The following is an 18,617-nucleotide window of genomic DNA, read 5'->3' on the forward strand; positions in this document are numbered from 1 at the left end:
TGGGCTGAAGGTGGAGAGAAAAAGAAAATGCCATCAATGGTCAGAGGTATCATTTTGGACCCAAGATGCACCTGGGTCACAAAAGAGCCATCACCTTTCATGCACGTGTTCAAGACACAGTCTGTGTTCAAAAGGAGCAAGGGCACAGTAGCACTTGTAACAGTGGCAATTCATTAGCACTTGATAATTAAAGGATGGAGAGTGACGAACACACAGCGTAAGCAGACCCAGCAAAGGAAAGTATTTCTGCCCATCAGATTTGGGCTTTTAAAAAAATCCATCACCATGAAACAACCAGGAAATGTTACTTTTTTAAAAGTTTGTAAGTTTCTTTTCCTTTGTCTTTTGTGACGCTAGGGGTGAATTCAGGGCCTTGCACACACTAGGTGAGCAGAGCACTCCGCCACTGAGCTGTACCCCCAGCCCTTTTCCTTTACAGATTTTTAAAATAAAAGTAAACAAAAGTCAGATTCTATGACTTTGGTTCTAACTTGTGATGATTACTCAGATTCACTCAAACTGAACAATTCTCAAGTTTTTCACACAAAGAATTGTGCTTATTTAATGCCTTGGTTGGTTTTTCTAACCAACTGGAACAGGGTGGGAATTATGTTGACATGTATCCTGTGGCTACTCAGTGCCCAGTGCCAAGCTGGTTGCTTTCTGTGGCTTACCATTTCATTACTCCCCATACCACCTTTAAATACCCAAATTACCAAACATGTAAGGAGAGCCACCATTCCACTTCCAAATAAGCCTTTTGTACTTCACTGAAGACTTGATTACAGATACAAAGATTTTTTAAAAAATATTATTTTCAAGAGAGAACTAGTGCAGGCAGAGTACAAAGTAGCAGTGATATTCATGACCTCAGCGGCTGACGCTTCCTACATAAGACCCACGTAGTGAGAGGGAAGAAAATGATGGCGTCTAACAGGAGAGAGACTCATTGGAAAGAAGGAATTCAGTGGATATGGGGTTTGGCAGGGGAAAAGGGAAGGTGGTGAGAGAGGTTACGATCATGGTATATTGTTTATATTTATGGAAGTTGTTAGTATTTTCTTTTTAAAGAAAGCATAGGTGTACCATGGCCTCACATGGGTATTGGAGAAATCAAACCTGGGCTTGCAGGCTTTGCAAGCAAGTGCCTTTATTTAACGCTGAGCCATTTCCCCAGCCCCAGATATAAAGGTTTTTAGTGAAGCTAGCTAGATAAGTGGGCAGTTAAGAGAAGGAATTACACAAGAACACCCACAACAACCAACAAACAAACAAAAAAAAAACTAGATTTCAGAGCACTTTGCATACAACCACTGCTCCAGCAACCCTCCGCTCTTCTAACGGGAGCAAATCGGGCCCAGAGAGAAGGGGATATGCCCCTATCATGAAACTGAAGGGGTAAAGCAGAAGGGATGGGGAAATGGCTTGTGAGGGAAGTGCCTGCCATGCAAGTTTGAGAGGACTTGAGTTTGGACCACCAGCACCCACATAAAGGCAGGGCATGGTAGTGCATGCCTATCTGCAGTCCCAGTGCTGGGGAAACAGACAGGTGGATCCCCAGTTCATGCTAGCTAGATTATTTAGCCACATCAGTAAGCTCTAGGTTCAGTGAGCAAACCTGTCTCAAAAACAAAAAACAAGGTAGAAAGCAACTAAGGAAGATATCTGAGGTCAACCTCTGGCCTTCACACCCACACATCTGCAAACAAGAACACACACAGACACACAAGAGCAGGTCTCACTTAATTACACAGGTATATCCATGCTAAATGCAAAACGTTTTTCCCCATGTGCAGATGTTGATCCTCTCTCCTCCAAGTTACAGAGAGCCTCCCCGCAGCTGATTAATCATGCCTGCCTTACCGCAGACAGGGCCTTGGTTGATCACAAAGAAAATCAACCTCGAGTAGGAGCAGCACAGTCACAATACTGAGGTTCCATGGAACAGCTGGACGCCAAAGGAAACACCCACTATGAAGAAACCACTTGTTGGCTGGAGAGATGGCTTAACAGGTAAGGCACTTGCCTTCAAGGCCTAATGACCCAAGTTCAATTCCCCCATCCCACATAAAGCCAGTTGCATAAAGTGATGCATATATCTGGAATTCGTTTGCAGTGGCTAGAGGCCCTGGCACACCCATTCTCTATTTTTGGCGCTCTCTGCTTACAGAAAGAAACGAAAAAGAAAAGAAAGAAGCCTATTTGTCTGCAATGGTTTTTTATTAAAATTATGTTTTTAATGGAAGTAAGAAAGCTCTGAGTCAGTCAACTCAGTTCTGAGTTAGTATAATTGATGAGCTTCCCCCCACCAAAAAATTTTGCCTTTAAAATTTTAAGTATAAATGAAATGCATGTGTGATTTCTTGCATCTGCCTTTCTTCAACGGTTGGTACAGAGGTCCTCTCAGTGGTGACTGCCACTAGAGGACATTTGGCAGTGTCCTGAGCCAATGCTGACTTCACATCTAGTAGACTGCTACAGGCAGCCGAGAGCATGCAGGCCAGACATATATGTAAGCGTCCCACATGCACAGAACAAAATGTCACTGATGCCAAGCCCCTGGTCTAGTCTAAGCCTTCCCAAAGCTTGCTTTGTCATCCTGTCCCCAGAGCTCAGATGTCTAAGACACTTCACTGACATCTTCTCATGGCCTTCACTGCCTTCCACCCTATCTGTCATTCAAGAACACATTTCAGCTCCTCATCTGCTAAGGAACTGAGCAACTCCTTGAGTTCTACGAGGACAACTCAGTCATCTCTGGAAGCCAAGCGTACCTGCAACTACATCGTTTGCATGTGCATGTGTATTGTGCACCTGTGGGTGACAATGTGTGCACAGGCATACCAGGTATCTTCCTCAACTGTTTCTTTATGTCATTTTTGAGACAGTCTCTCACTGAACTTGAAGCTCAACAATTTGCCTGTAGCCAACAGCCCCTGGGGATCCTCCTGTCTCTTTGTCCCCAGCATGGGGACCACAAGTATATACACCACCACGCCCAGCTTTTGCTTGGATGCTGGGATCTGAACTCAGGTCCCTATGCCTGCACAGCAAATACTTTGCCCACTGGGTCATCTACCCATTCCAGGACTTACATTGTGAGTATATGCTCAGTGAGTGTTGTCTGCAAGTCGGCTCTCTGGAGAGGGGGAAATGCTGATAGCTCCGAGTGGACCACTCAACACTTAAGACCACTTCGAGCTGGGGCAGACAGCACTAAGGACTACAAAGCACCATTCCTATAAACATTATCTCATCTAACCAACCAGTGAGAAGACAGGAGAACTATTTTATGCACTTTCAGCTTATAAATGCAACTAGTTAGAGGTCACATGGTAGTGAGCCGTTAAACAACATGGGAGTGAAAGATGCACTTTTCTCCCTTTCTCCATCCTCCTTCCAAAAAATTATTTTCTGCTTCTGGAAATATATTTGTAAGTTCCACACTTCTATGCCCACTGCCGTGTCACCGGCCTCCAGTGCTGAGCACCTACTGCCTAAGGACTATTCCCAGAACAAGGGTGTCTGAGAAACTAACAGGCAAAACAGTAACATGAACTGTCGGAAACCTTATCACATTATTAGTGTGATTGTCACACATTTTGCTACCCAATATAGCAACAAATTCAGTCACTTCAAGGAGTGCTGCAAATAGGCTTCAACAGGGCTACGTATTCAAACATTAATTATAATGATATTTAGAATTCACAGGGCTCCTTCCTTTAGAAGAGGACTCAAAACTGTTTTAAATTTTAATATGATACAGCTTAAAGAAAACAAATTCAAGATTTTTTTAATCAGAAAAAAGAGCTTAGGAAATTATTATAAGGACTATCTTGATTCTGGACATAATTATGTGACCTGTCTTTTTTTTTTTTTTTTTGAGGTAAGATTTTGCTCTAGCCCAGGCTGACTGGAATTCATTATGCAGACTCAGGGTGGCCTCCAACTCATGGTGATCCTCCTACTTCTGCCTTCCAATCCTTCAGAGTACTAGGATTAAAGGTGTGTGCCACTATGCCCAGCTGCGCCTTTATGCACAGCAATCCTCCGCTGGCCCTGCGCTGTGCAAGCCGCATCCAGAGAGCCCGGCCGGGAACACACGTAATAAATAATCTCCTGGCTCATCTCTGGGAGCCCTGACAGTATCGATCCTCAAAAATCAACCTGATGAATGTGTCTCGTTTTCATATTATGGAGGGAGAAGTGAAAATGATGAGAGGTCTCTGTGGTGCCATAGTCATTCTTCTCCCTCCCAGCTCCCTATTACTAGGACTACTTACTAGTTCTTGGCCTGCTATTGTTCATGAAAAACTCCACTAGAATCATTACCAAGTCACATCATTTTTATGGCAAACTTGCTGATTTTGGCTTCTCAAGCTTAGATGTTAACCCTTCAGAAGTCTCTCCTTCATCCCCCTTTGAGTTTTGAATAACTCATCTTTAGATGGTTTGCCTTGTGATGGTCTTGAAATCTACAAGTTAGAACCCACAGAGTAGGCATGAGGTCCGGGACATGGGGGCCTGCAATTCTCTGTAAAGGAAGAAGGACTGAAGAGGACATCATATTTGTGAATTCCGCATAGGGTTCCTGTCTTCACCTGGGCAAACCCACTCAAGAACCTTGGCATGTTTTGGATGATCACATCTGTGCTCCTCTGAGGTTAGGGAGCCTAAAATTAACATCTGAAACACATGCCTAAGAAATTCTTACAGATCTAACCCTAATCTGAAAGACTCCAAATATCTGAAGCTTTGTGGCTGACACGAGTTATTTACATGCCGAAAATTCCTTATCATGAAACTCCACTTCCTGCACAAAATTATTTAAAGCAACACAAAAAATGACCTCTAAGGTATGTCTATGGTGTACACAAAACATAACAAATAAACTCTTATGTTTAGACCTGGGTTGCAAGATTCTTTTACTACTTACATGTACCTGAAAAAAAATGCAAATCTATTGAGGATGGCGGTGCACAGCCAAAACTCCGAGCATGTGGGAGGGAGCTGGAAATAGAATGGGCAGCAATAAACACAGATAAGCGAGGATCTCCATACTACTGTGTAGGGTCCTTAGGATGTACGTTTAGGAGTGGTAGAGCTGGATCCAAAATTCCTACACTTCTTGTCCCAAGTATACCAAGTGATACTCAACCTGCATCAGGTGAAACACTAGATTGCTTTCTTTTGACAGGTGCCTTGGGTTCCTGCAATGTACTTAGTCCAATGCCAGGGACCACAGAGGATAAAGAGGGAATCAGCTGAGAATCTGGAGCCAGACTCCTTGGGTTTAATTTTGTTGCCCCACTTATTAGTAGGGACCTAAGCCAGCCCCTTAGCCCCTAGCCGTCTGCTTCCTCCTGTGTAGAACAAGGATAGTAATAATACCCACTTCAGAGGTTGCCATGTGGATAACGTGCTAACGCGAGGAAAGCATTTAGTCTAGTGCCCTCGATACCCACGGGCACTGGGTAAACACTGGCTATTATTATCCCACAGACCAGAGGCTGCTGAGTAGCAGCCCTTCAGCGAAATCTGGCCCAGAGGCCTATTTTGTTTGGCCTGTTCATTTCCCTTTTGAACTGAGCCAACATTTTAAACTGGATTTTAGGTTGAGGATCTGGCGACACACAGGCCCACCTTAGCCTCTAGCAGCCACGGCCAAGAGCAAGGGCCTCAGCATCTTCCTGACGGTGGTGTTTTTTTCTCTCAGCAGGGCTATCCTGGAACTCACAGCAATCCTACCTCTGCCTCCCACACGCTTCTATACCAGTGTTACCAACATATCCAACAATCTTACTGACAACTATCCAACTGGTCCTGCCCTGCCCCCCCCATGCATGCTAACCTGCTTTTCTGCCTCCACGCCACAATTTCTCTGCAGCTGAAAACTGCCTCTCTTAATCTCCTACTCCACCTGCCCAAGAGGTCCCAAAGGATGTTACACACTGAATATGGAACCAACATAAAATATATTCAATTTTTTTAAAAGCAGCTGGGTGTGATGGCTCATTTACTGGCCCCCAGTACCATCTTATTACCCTCACCAAACCCCTTCTTCCCAACTAGCCCCTTTCTATTCCTATGCCTTTTGTTGTTGGCCGACTGAGTTTAACCAGGTTTGCTTGCTCGAGCATGAGGGGGGCCATGTGCTAGAGCATGAGGGGGATGTGCTAGAGCATGAGGGGGATGTGCTCGAGCATGAGGGGGGCCATGTGCTAGAGCATGAGGGGCCATGTGCTAGAGCATGAGGGGGCATGTGCTAGAGCATGAGGGGCATGTGCTAGAGCATGAGGGGGATGTGCTCGAGCATGAGGGGGGCCATGTGCTAGAGCATGAGGGGCCATGTGCTAGAGCATGAGGGGGCATGTGCTAGAGCATGAGGGGCATGTGCTAGAGCATGAGGGGCCATGTGCTAGAGCATGAGGGGCATGTGCTAGAGCATGAGGGGGCATGTGCTAGAGCATGAGGGGCCATGTGCTAGAGCATGAGGGGGCATGTGCTAGAGCATGAGGGGGCATGTGCTAGAGCATGAGGGGCATGTGCTAGAGCATGAGGGGCATGTGCTAGAGCATGAGGGGCCATGTGCTAGAGCATGAGGGGCATGTGCTAGAGCATGAGGGGGAATGTGCTAGAGCATGAGGGGCCATGTGCTAGAGCATGAGGGGCATGTGCTAGAGCATGAGGGGCATGTGCTAGAGCATGAGGGGGAATGTGCTAGAGCATGAGGGGCCATGTGCTAGAGCATGAGGGGGCCATGTGCTAGAGCATGAGGGGCCATGTGCTAGAGCATGAGGGGGCATGTGCTAGAGCATGAGGGGCATGTGCTAGAGCATGAGGGGGGCATGTGCTAGAGCATGAGGGGGGCATGTGCTAGAGTTGAGGGGGCATGTGCTAGAGCATGAGGGGCATGTGCTAGAGCATGAGGGGGGCATGTGCTAGAGCATGAGGGGCATGTGCTAGAGCATGAGGGGCATGTGCTAGAGCATGAGGGGCATGTGCTAGAGCATGAGGGGGGCATGTGCTAGAGCATGAGGGGGCATGTGCTAGAGCATGAGGGGCATGTGCTAGAGCATGAGGGGGCATGTGCTAGAGCATGAGGGCCATGTGCTAGAGCATGAGGGGCCATGTGCTAGAGCATGAGGGCCATGTGCTAGAGCATGAGGGCCATGTGCTAGAGCATGAGGGGGCATGTGCTAGAGCATGAGGGGCATGTGCTAGAGCATGAGGGGGCATGTGCTAGAGCATGAGGGGGCATGTGCTAGAGCATGAGGGGGCATGTGCTAGAGCATGAGGGGCATGTGCTAGAGCATGAGGGGGGCATGTGCTAGAGCATGAGGGGCATGTGCTAGAGCATGAGGGGCATGTGCTAGAGCATGAGGGGGGCATGTGCTAGAGCATGAGGGGGCATGTGCTAGAGCATGAGGGGGCATGTGCTAGAGCATGAGGGGCCATGTGCTAGAGCATGAGGGGGCATGTGCTAGAGCATGAGGGGGCATGTGCTAGAGCATGAGGGGGCATGTGCTAGAGCACCGGCCACTTGCCACTGGCTAAAGCACTACGAACATGACTTCACCTCCTCAGCAATGCCAACAGACATTCCAGGAGAAACTGGGTCTTATGAGCCCCTCCTCTGTCCATGATGGAGTGCTGACTGACTAAATCTCTTCAGGAAACCACAACTGGTAGGAGTCCATGAGTACAACAGTCATATCATGTCCAGAATATGTTCCACTGCACTCTCCTCCTGTCTCCTGCTGTTATCTATCAGCCTTTCTATCCCCCCTCTTCTCCAATACTCTGAGCTGAGGGGGGTGATCCTAATGTCCCATTTAGGGCTTAGCACATAGTAGTCACTTATTCTACCCCACCAAGAGGTTCCAATGGATGGATAGTACACACTGAACTCATCTGGAAAGTTAACAAAACTTCTAGATTCTAGTTCTTATTAGAAACTGTAAGTCTGGGCTGGGCCCAAGAGTACTGTTCTTTTTATGTGTGCGCGCGCCTCTATCCCCGCCATCCAGCTCGTTTTTGAAATAGGGTCTCATACAGCCCAGGGATAGCCTTGAACTTCTGATCCTCCTGCCTCTACTTCCAGAATGATGGAGGTCCAGGCATGCACCAAATTCATCCCAGGAGATTGTACTGTGCACCCCAGTGCTCCCTGGGATGGCAGCCACAGACCCACAGCCGCCATTCTCAAGGTCCACGGGAGTCTGGTGACTTTCGCTCCTCCGGCACTTTCTGACAACACTGCCCAGGGGACTAGACGAGTCGTGTTTTCTTCCCATTCCTGTCTAGTCTTGCTTGCAGATCAACTTGTGCTTAAAGCTTGTCTCCCCAAAACAGACTGTAAACTCAAGAGTGGGTGGATCACAATGCACACTCCTCTGCATCCCCAATAGGACTAATGGGGTGCCAAGCCCATCACAGGTATCTAATGAGACACCTCTTCTCAAATAATTGAGTCTACACCTGAGGCAGCTTTGCAGAGAGCCCATGAAGAAAAGGCCGCCTCGATCTTATGGTGCAGGAAGGTTTGGAGGAGTGAGCCAAGAGGCAAAAAGATCTGAACAGGAAGTTGAGAAAAGAAAGGAGTGGTCCCAACTCTGGGGAGGCAGAGGAGACTCCACAGTGGTTTCCCTCATCTAGGCCTGGAAGGATCATACAGAAAGGCGGGCAGCAAGGGGAGCCAAGGCAGCAGAAGGAGAAAGACACCAGGAACCAAAGTGCTAGAGAGCAACCTGCGCGCACCCAAAGCACAGCACCCTGGCAGCACCTGCGCTGAGAGGCACGGGAAACATGCGAAAAGGCAAACTACGACTTCACATCCCGAATGCTAGCGAGATAACTATAACTGATGTGGTAAGTCCCAGGAAGCTGTTGAAGGCTAAAAGTCACATCCTTCTTAGAGCCAGGCAAAGGTGGAAGTGAGAAGGAAGACACATTACATGGAAAGAGAAGTGAGCCAGGACCAGGAACTGAGTTCATCCTCACCTACTTTACAAGTTTGAGGCCAGCCTGCTATATGAGATCCTATCTCAAAAAAAAAAAAAAAAAAAAAGAGACAGAGAGAGAGTGAGAGAAGAGAAAGAAGCCCCCACAGCCTCTGGCAAGTGAGACTGACTGGCTTCCACACACACATACATACCCAAGGGGCTGCCAAGCCAACCTGGGCTTAGCAGCTCAGGCACTGCAATTTCTCTCTACCAGTCTTAGGCCAGTTCACTGAACAGAAGTGAAATTATGTTAATAGCACAATTTATATTAATAGTGGCACTTTCAACACATTTCACCACAGAAATAAAGGTTTTATTTATGACAGCATTACTACCAATGTACTATGATAATAAGCTTACTGTTTTCTCTGAAGTCAATGGAAAGCTTATAAAGCAATACAAAAGCCCCGGGTCCTAATGACTGCATGAGGCAAAAGCCACCGCAGGGTCCACTCCTCCACCTCCCCACCACCACCATTCTAGAGTTAAAACTAAGTTGATCTAAAGGCTGGTGAAGAAAACATTACAGAACAGTACAAGGAATGGCCAGAGAAGGGAACGAAACTCCCACTCAACTATGGCACATGGGTCTAAGCACTTCCCAAACATGATCCCTAATATCCCTCCTCTCCTGAACACCCCTTCCGACCACAGGACTAAGACACAGACTAAGGCTTTTGCTCAAAGTCACACAGTTGGCAGATAGAGGTAGAACTTTGACGCCAGGTGCTCCAGCCTCCTCCATCCTTACTTCACTTTACACTCGGCTGCCTTTCAAAACTATGGCTTTTCTAGGTGCAGGGCAGCCAAATGCAGAAGGGCTAAGGGGATGGTGTGAGCCTTGGGGATGCTGCTCTGGCTATCTATTCCTGATGCCTCAAAAGGACAGAACTGAGGAGAAGGGTGAATACATAAGGCCTGGTCTTCAGGGCCCGCAGACGAGTCCAGGGCCACACACGACAGGATCATGAAACTAGAGCAGTTAGAAGCCTTTCTCAGCAGTCACTCAAGAGCATACTGGAGGAGCCAAAAGGTTCTCCAGAGTGGACAAGAGCTGGCTGAGAGGGCCAAGGGCATTCTACTCCACTCCCTAAGTCAGCTTCCATCGCCAGAAATGCCTCCAGGAGAACTTAGTTTCGCTGATAACTGTTCTCTCAGCAACTGCTCTTGGAGGTCAGCCCCACATATCCAGTGTTTCCTGGCTTATGGATCGCAGATAAGCCGATGCCCCTGCCCCAAAGAAGGCAGTGAATGCAGCCATGTTGGGTTATGTTTCACTTTCAGGCTTCAGGGCTTGAAGCAAATCTATTTTTAAGCTTTCTCAGTTCCATAAGTAAATTAAGGTCATTTAAAGAAAATGAGTTCTGTCTTTAGATGATGGCTCCCAATAAGAGAGTTAACCCATCAGCCCTTCTGCTACATCAAAATTCTCTCCGGAGCTAGCCCAAAGGGAAAGCATCTTGATCAGTGGTACAGTGACTACAAGCGTCTTAGAACTTGAGAGCCATAGATGGTCACTAGGGATGTAGATGGTTTGGAAAAATCCTCCAATGCTAGAGCTGTGCCATGTTGTCCCTCTCCCAATAAAGCCTCAAAAATCCTTTTAGGTTGTTCACTGTGAAGCACATGCACCTCTCTTTGGGCACCACAAATGTCATCTGCACAAAATAATTACCAAAAAGTTCAAATGCCAGACAAAGCTTTAAAAATACCACTATCTTTTTTTTGCATGTCAAAGCATGTTTATGCATTTTGTGTATGTGGGGGGGGCATGCAAACAACTGCATGTGGAGGCCAGAGGTCAATGGCAGACATCTTCCTCAATCTCCTATTTTACTGAGGGATCTCACTTGAACCCAGAGCTTGCCATTTGGCTGGTGTAGTCAGCCAGCTTCCCTTGGGGAATCCCATATCCATCTCCCCAGTACTGGGATTCTGTCAGCAATTATGTCGGTCCTGGGGAGTCCAAACTTAAATCCTCAGGCTTGCATAGCAAGTGCAGTATCCACTGAGCAACCATCCCAGGCCCAGCACTACATTTTCCAGGAGTCAGTCACTCTTTTCATTTTGAACTCCCTTGTACAAAGTATCTAATATAGCCTCGCTTGTTCAGAATCTTTAGGAATAAGTTGTCACGCCACAATCAGTTCAAACGGCACTTTTTGCACTGTACCTCCTTAAAGGTGCAGTATAACCATTGTGGATGGAAATCTAAAATGTACTCATTCTATACTTCTAGTTTCTCATGAAGGATGGTAAGACAAAGTTAATCTCTTGGCAAATGAGGCTTCTAAGACTGCAAGAATCTCATTGCATTTCTGGCTTTACTCCTCACTGGCTGACCTTAGACACACAATTTAACTACAGTGGGCCTAACATCATCACCTGCAAAAAAAGTGGGTGGGAAGATAAAGACTCTGTTCTGTAACTCCCACATGCTATGGTATCAAGACAATCAAACATATCAAATACTGGACTTGCTAACCTGAACTGTTATTGATAGGGACTGTCAAGTTATAAGAATGTTGTATGAACATTACGAATGGCTCCAGACAGTTGGGCTGCAGCATAGAAAGCAAAAAGATGTCAACTGTTATTTTCATGGTCTTCCCAATTCCATCAGCCATCCATTCTTACTCCTATCAACCTCAAGTTGACATAAAGCAAAGCTGAGGCCTGTTACTCAGGGTCTCCAGCAAAGTCAAGTTCATGGGGCTTTAGGATTCCATCTGGTCACCAACAGGACTCATATCTTCAAAGGTGTGTTGAAGACAACTGTAGCCTCCCACAAAGGTTAGCAAGGTCAAAATTCTGTTATGGGCTGGAGAGATGGCTCAGCAGTTAAGGCACTTGCTGGCAAAGCTTAAGAACCTGGGTTCGATTCTCCAGTACCCACATAAAGCCAGACACACAAGGTGCGTCTGGAGTTTGTCTGCAGTGTTGGGAGGCCCTGATGTGTGCTCTTTCTCTCTCCCTCAAATAAATAATTGAAATATATTTTTTAATTGTCACAACTTGCGCATTATATTAAAGAATTTTTCCCCTGCTAGTCTTCAAGGGGTGTAGTGGCACATGCCTTTAATCCCAGCACTCAGGAGGTAGAGGTAAGAGAATCACTGTGAGTTCAAGGCCAGCCTGAGACTACAGAAAGAGGTCTAGTTTAGCCTGGGCTAGAGTGAGACCCTACATAGAATTCCCTCCCCCCACCACCAACCAAGGCAAACAAACAAATAATGTGCACATTGTAGGGGAGGTATGAAAAGCAAAAGTATGGCCAGAAAAGAAGCCAGTAGCCCTCACTGCGAAGCCACCTGTTAGCTCTCTAAATGTGCCTCACCCAACTTGACCATCTTTCTTCCCATTTCAGTTGTTGTCTGCTTATACTTTGTCATATAACCCTTCTTTGTACAAGACACATTTTCCCAGTCATTCTTAAAGGCAGTCAGGATCAGGGAGGAGGAAGGAGATACGTTAGTGGTTTCTGATATTTACTACTTTCCCGCTTATCTGCCCGTCATAGTCTTAGCAATTGTAAATACAGTCTCTGAAACACTATTTTTAAACTGCTAGAAAGCATGGGAGTATGCATTAAAGTACATACTTAGGACCTGGAAGAATACAGGAACATTCTCCTGAAAATGAAAGAGCATCTGAGAAGCAGCAGCTCATCAGAATGGACTTTCTTTGCACTCTGCACTATTTGGTGTAGTTGCACACACCCTAGAAGGCTGTGGTATGCTCAGCAGGATTTGCACATCCTAAACTAATGTATTAGAAAGTAGGTGACCAGTGGCTTACCCTATCTACACAAGACCTGCATAACAGGAGTGAAAAAATGACCTCAAAATAGAAGAGAGACTCGCAGTTAAAAAGGGATTCAGGAGAAAAAGGAACAGGGATGGGGAGAAGAGGAGGGAGGGGATTACAATCATGGTATATTGTCTATACACACGGAAGTAGGTGAGTAAGGAGCTGGTTAGCTGGGAAAGTGGATCCAATAGATCACATCAACTATTGATAAATCAGAGACCTGAGTTAGGAGAAAGAGCCAGAAAGTAAACCTAAAATACTTCAGGTTATTGGCCAAATGGCTTTGGAAGGGTTAAAAGGTATGAGCAATCCTATCTTTGGAGATGTCCATAAAAACAGAAAAGCTAAGGGGATCCATTGCATTTTAGCCACAAGAACTGTCCCCCTCCCCACCAACACCCACATCTTTCACTCTTCAGGTGTTATTTATTCATGCCTAAGCTTAGAGTATTATTTTGTTTTCAAGTTAGCTTTACACAGCACAACATTAACCTCAGAATCTACCCTTCCAAGTATTACACAAGGTGGTGATTTATAGGAAAGCAATGACCAAAAAAAAAAAAAAAAACCCAAAAAACAAAAAACCCCTTCCTGTTCACAAGCTAAGGGGCTTTGTTTCTGAGGATAATTAGGGTGGCACCCCTGGTACTGATTATAGTGGAGCCATTTGTACTGCCCACGTCTAGGCATTACATTATATTAAAACTTCCATTTTGAGGTATGAAGTGACTAAAAATTCTCTCCCAGCTTAAACTTGGCACCAACAGTATATCTCAGCAGAAGCAAGATTATTGAGTACAGAACCACAGGAAGCAGGCATTTTTCTTCTTTTATACTTGTACAGGAAAAGAGACCCTGCTGAAACAGCACCTATGGTTCCTCCATTCTCAGATGAAGTTTCCAGGCACCAAGGGTTCTTTCTCAAGGTCTAATCAGCAGGTCGCTATGACTGGATTAAGTTAAATCTGATGTGACAGGCCATTGTCTCTTGCATTAATACCACGGTTTTCTGGAAGAATGAAATAATCTCAGCTTCTTTCTAGAAAACTGCAAAGGCCGAACAGAAGCCCTTGTCTGCCACCCCCATGAATCAGCCTTCTATGGTTTCTTTCAAGCGAGCCCATTTCCAACAGTTTCACCATCTAAAACTAAACTTATGTATGGTATGTGTCTGACATGGTGAAGGTTAAGTTCAGCTCTAATAAAAGCCACTAAACAGAAATGGGATCCAAAAGTAAGGTCCATGAAGCCACGAGGCGTGAAGCTCGGGCAAAAGAGCAGGAGCTGACCTCCATTTGTCACCAACCAAGGCAGCTCAACACTCAAGATCTAGGCATGTCTTACTAAAATGTCCCCACCTTACCTACACTGCTGGGAAGGCCAAGTTTTACATGTTTATAGGCCTAAATTATTTAGTTACAAATAAATGCTTATCACCCTGAAAAACTTTTGAACATCCTGCTCACATACACAAAGGGACAGTATACATGTAGTCTCACACTGTTCCTCCTAAGTTATAAAAATATTAACTTCTGAATACTAATTTTACAAGTATCTATTTGCCAAACTCTGTGATTAAGTATCTTGCAGGTATTAGCATATTTGATTCTTTTTAAATAAGAGCCTTAAAGTTAGTATCATTGTGCCTCTTTTACCAAAAAAGTTTAGCAAGATTGTTATTTGTCTAATAGCAGAGAAGTTGTAAATGAGAGAAGCAGCTCAACAGTTAGGGAAGCAGCAAGGCCTTTGCTCCTGATTAAATTTCTAGATGTTCCTGAAACACAGCATGGAAGCAGTCAAAGGAGGGTCTAGAACTCCGGTCACCAGTAGAGCCCATCACCTCTTGGACACAAAATGATCTTACCGTTATTAATGCACCACCTAGTCATTCCATTCCACCCTTTTTGATTAAAGAAATACCAACATGATTTCAAAAAGCATGGCGGCACCTACTTATAACCGCAGCACTGGGAAGTGGAGGTGGGAGGCTGGGGAACTCAAGGCCAGTGTAGGCTACATCTCAAAAACTAAATAAAAAAAGTTCTAAGACTTAGTTGGAAGCTTAATGTAATATTGGTAAGAAAAAATAAATCAAATTTTACATGCAGTACCTAGGACTTTGTATGCATTGACTAGATAAATAAATTTCCTACCCCTCCCTGAAGATAAGAGCTCTTACAGTGTAGATTAACCAGTGATTCAGCATATGTAACGACTACTTTTGAATATGTATGTTACATTCAGTCTGTAATAAAAAAATTGTGTAGAGACCCAAGAGCATATACAGCCCTGGAGTAATAATAACCTCATGGCAAAGTATTAAGTCTTGAAATAACTTGAAAGGTGGTGAGGGCAATAGTTTATAGTTTAAATACTTAGATGTAGTGAACTGTCTTGCAGACCTGGTCCAATAAGCGCTCTTAGGTTTATCTTTAAAGAAACAAAAACACCAGGAATTTAGTGGTCTTAGTTTCCCAATATCAAAACTAACCCTATAAATATGAATCCAGTCCAAGAAGTGTGTCAATAGCTAGTTGTGTCAGGCTAGATTTATGACACAGCAGCGTAACCCTGCAGGGCAGGGGGATATGTTGATAATGTGTCCAAACACGCTTAAGTCAAGCCAGTAGGAGTATTTAATGCCGACCAAGAATCCAGCATACTGGATACGACACTACGTGGAAGCAGGTACTGTATACTTCGCTTCCCCCCTGCTGGCAGACCCTAGTCACTAGGAAAATGAAGAGCATCTTTGACTGGGACTGTATCGCACATCCCCAGCAAGTAGCTCTGGGGCTGGAAAGCAGTTAGGATCCATCCCGGGAGAAATCAGGAACAGAAAGAAAATAAAAATTCAATTATTCCCCATCCCAGTCCATTTCCCAAAGTGCTGTCTAATATGTACTTTTTCTTAAAAGGACCCAACAAAATCTTGCTCCTGCAAAAACAAACCCTTCTGGAGCTGAGAGTAGGTAAGGTCCACCGCTGGTATTATCTGAGTCCGGGTGGGTTCTAGCCAGGTCTGGGCCAAGCCTCACCACGAGGGTGAAGACAGGAGGCATGGAGGAAGGAATGAAGGAGAGAAAGGGGAAGACCTCGGGGCCACACTTCTTTCTAGTACCAACAAAAAGAGAAGCCGCATACTGACCTAAATCATCTCTCAAAGGCGCTTTATAAATTACAGGGACAAAGGGAGGGGGTGGCGGTGGCCTGGGAACCCCACAGACACCCTACCCTCTGACCCGCCCCCTCCCCCTCCAGCACAAGGGAAGGAAGACAGAAAACAGAGCTCAACTCGGCCCTGGGCGAGAACCCCCTCCGGACTTCCATGGCCCATCCATCCACCCCCGAGAAGAAGCACGTAAACACCATACCCACCCGGGGGGCGGACACTCCGGCCCCGGGCTCCGCGCACCGGAGGCCGGGGATTCACTTAGTTAGATTTTTCTTGCTTACTCATTTCCCTCAAGCACCCAACCCCCCGTTCCCACTCCAAACCCCGCTCAGTCGCCTTACCCTCCGGCTTCGCCCCCTCCCCCGAGGACCCGGCGGCGGCGTGGCCTGGCGCGGTCCGGTCACTAACCTGCTGCTGTAAGGGCATTTCCGAAACCGGCCGGGCTCGGGGCAGAGGTGGGGGGCCGGCCGGAGGGGGCCAGGGCCGAGCGCGGCGGCGGCGCCGGGCGAGGGCGGGCGCCGTGGGGGTGGGGACGGCCGAGGGAGGGTGGCGGTGCCGGGGGCGGGTGCGAGGGCGCCGGGACCGTCCCAGGCCAGGGAGCCGGCGAGCAGGAGGAAGTGGGTGCCCCCTCTCCCCCTGCAGCGCCCCCTCCCGCCGCCGCCTCCTCCCCAGTCACAGGCGCGTCCTCGGCGCACGTGTGCGAAACGTCACCGGCGGGTCCCGGAGCGAGGGACAGATCCAGGCGGCGGGACGGGAACCCGGCTGCCCCCGCCCTCCGTCGCCGGGAGGCGGGGAGGGGGACAGGGCGGGGAAGGAAGGGGCAAAGGGAGAGGCGGGTCAAGGGCAGGCTCCAGGCCCGCGAGGAAAGGCCCCGGCGCCCGGGCCACGCGGGCGCCGCCGCAGCCACGGCGGGGATGCGCCCAGGCCGGAGCCCCAGCCTGGCCGGCCCCTTGCCCCAGACAGCCGGCGCCCGGGCGCGTCCCCGGCTCCCAGTCCCACCTCCCCTGGCCCCGATACCTCCCGGGTCCCCTTTGTTGCCGGGAGCTAGATTCCCCAAATGTGCCAGGCGGAGCCCAGCGCTCAGAGCACGCCAGCGGGACTCCGGGCCGCCTAGGGGCCTCGGAAGCGGGAGAGGGGCTGGCACGCCACAGACCCCCGGTTTCCAGCCCCAGGGGTACCCCACTCTCCAGTGCACGACTCCCTCCCCCACCCCCTTCTCCATCCGGGGCGTGACCCCTTCCTACTGTCGAGAAAGAGGAAGCTTCGAGTTGCAGGGGAGGAGAGTGGGGGTAGGGAAAAGTGCAAGGGAAGAATGGGGGGGCCGCGAAAAGTTTTGGCGTGTCGGATGTGCTCGCAACGAGGCCTGTCCTGCGGCCCCGTGCGTCCGCCCGGGCCCCCTGACTCTCCCGGTGCCCGAGAGGAAGCGCCGAAGTCTAACAATAAGCCCTCGGTGGAGCCCCGCCGAGGCCCACGCTGCTCGGCCTCGCGCCTGCCCGCCACCCGGCGCCGGGGAGCCCACCTCCCACCTGGGCTGGGGACGCTGCCGACAGGGCATTACCGGAGGGCCGCCGCCGCCGCGTCCTGACGCTGGGGGTTGCTGCAGCCCGGCTCTGCTGGAGGGTCCGTGCGGCGTGGTGTAGAGGAGGCTGCCGGTGGCCGGCTCCGCGCCGGGGACACTGGGGAGGAGGGGGCCGCTTTGGAGGGAGGAGGAACAGGAGGTGGTGGATGTGTTCGTGGTGAGGATCTGGATGTACGCTCCCGGGGCGGCGGCGGCGGCAAAGCCGGGGCTGGCTAGCAGTGCCCTTTTGTCCATGGAGGCTGCGGCGGCGGCGGCGACGACAGCCGCCCCCTCCCCACCCCCGGCGGTCACCAGGTACTGCTCCAGGGCGGGCTGGATCCCCTTTCTCATTCTCGCTCCTGCTCTTTTTTAGTGTTACGATATATTAATTTATTGCTTTCAATTTCTTTATTATTTGTAGTCGGAGTTTCCAAGTCTCTCCTCGCCTCCCCGCCAGGCGCTTCAGAACCCCCTCTCTCTCTTTTCTTTTTATTTTTCCGCACCGCACAGGCCCCGGGGGCCAAAAATAATCGGGGCTCTGGAGAGAGGAGGGTCCCGGCCGCACGGATATCAGGCCCCGAGGGGAGATGGAGGCGTCGGGGGCAGCCGATGCAACGGATTGCGAGGCGGCGGCGGCAGCCCGGGTGCTGCGGCCGGCAGCTGAAAAATGGCTCCAGGAAGCTGCTGCTGACAATGAATGAAGGGATACGGTTTACGCGCCAAGGTCCTCCCGCGAAACTCAGATTTCCCGCCGGCTTTTCAAACCATATTTGCATATCTCCGCCCCTCAGCCCGCCGGGGACCGTTCCCACAGCCCATTGGGTCCTTATCGTCTTACTTCAGTACCAATCCTGGAGCAAGACCGCGACTGCCTGGTTTCCATTGGTCGCCGCGTAGGATGGTTACCCGGGCGACTCGGGATTCATTTGCATAGGCTTCGTTGATTGGCTAGGTTCATGGGGGTGGGTCAAAATCTTTCCTACTCTCCCACGGCTGGCCACGCCTAGTTCAGGCTCCTCCCTCATCCCCGCCTGCGGGGCTGGCGCTTGTGACCTGGGCAGGGACTCTG

General features: G+C 48.6%; 1 protein-coding gene across 3 annotated transcripts in view; it reads right to left on the minus strand.

Moving 5' to 3' along the window:
• E2f3 (E2F transcription factor 3) overlaps positions 1-18,193 on the minus strand; it is an 87,534-nt gene extending 69,341 nt beyond the window's left edge. For 2 of the 3 annotated variants that reach the window (XM_045136761.1, XM_004668385.2), the window contains exon 1: positions 17,549-18,193. In XM_045136761.1, the coding sequence (XP_044992696.1) occupies positions 17,549-17,899 (351 nt within the window). In that variant the 5' untranslated portion in view covers positions 17,900-18,193. Of the gene's footprint in view, positions 1-16,398; positions 16,474-17,548 lie in introns of those variants that run through there. The other variant, XM_045136762.1, reaches the window with a different exon arrangement.
• Positions 18,194-18,617: the final 424 nt, after the last annotated feature.

Source organism: Jaculus jaculus, chromosome 17 (assembly GCF_020740685.1).
Source record: "Jaculus jaculus isolate mJacJac1 chromosome 17, mJacJac1.mat.Y.cur, whole genome shotgun sequence".
Classification (NCBI taxonomy): Eukaryota; Metazoa; Chordata; class Mammalia; order Rodentia; family Dipodidae; genus Jaculus; species Jaculus jaculus.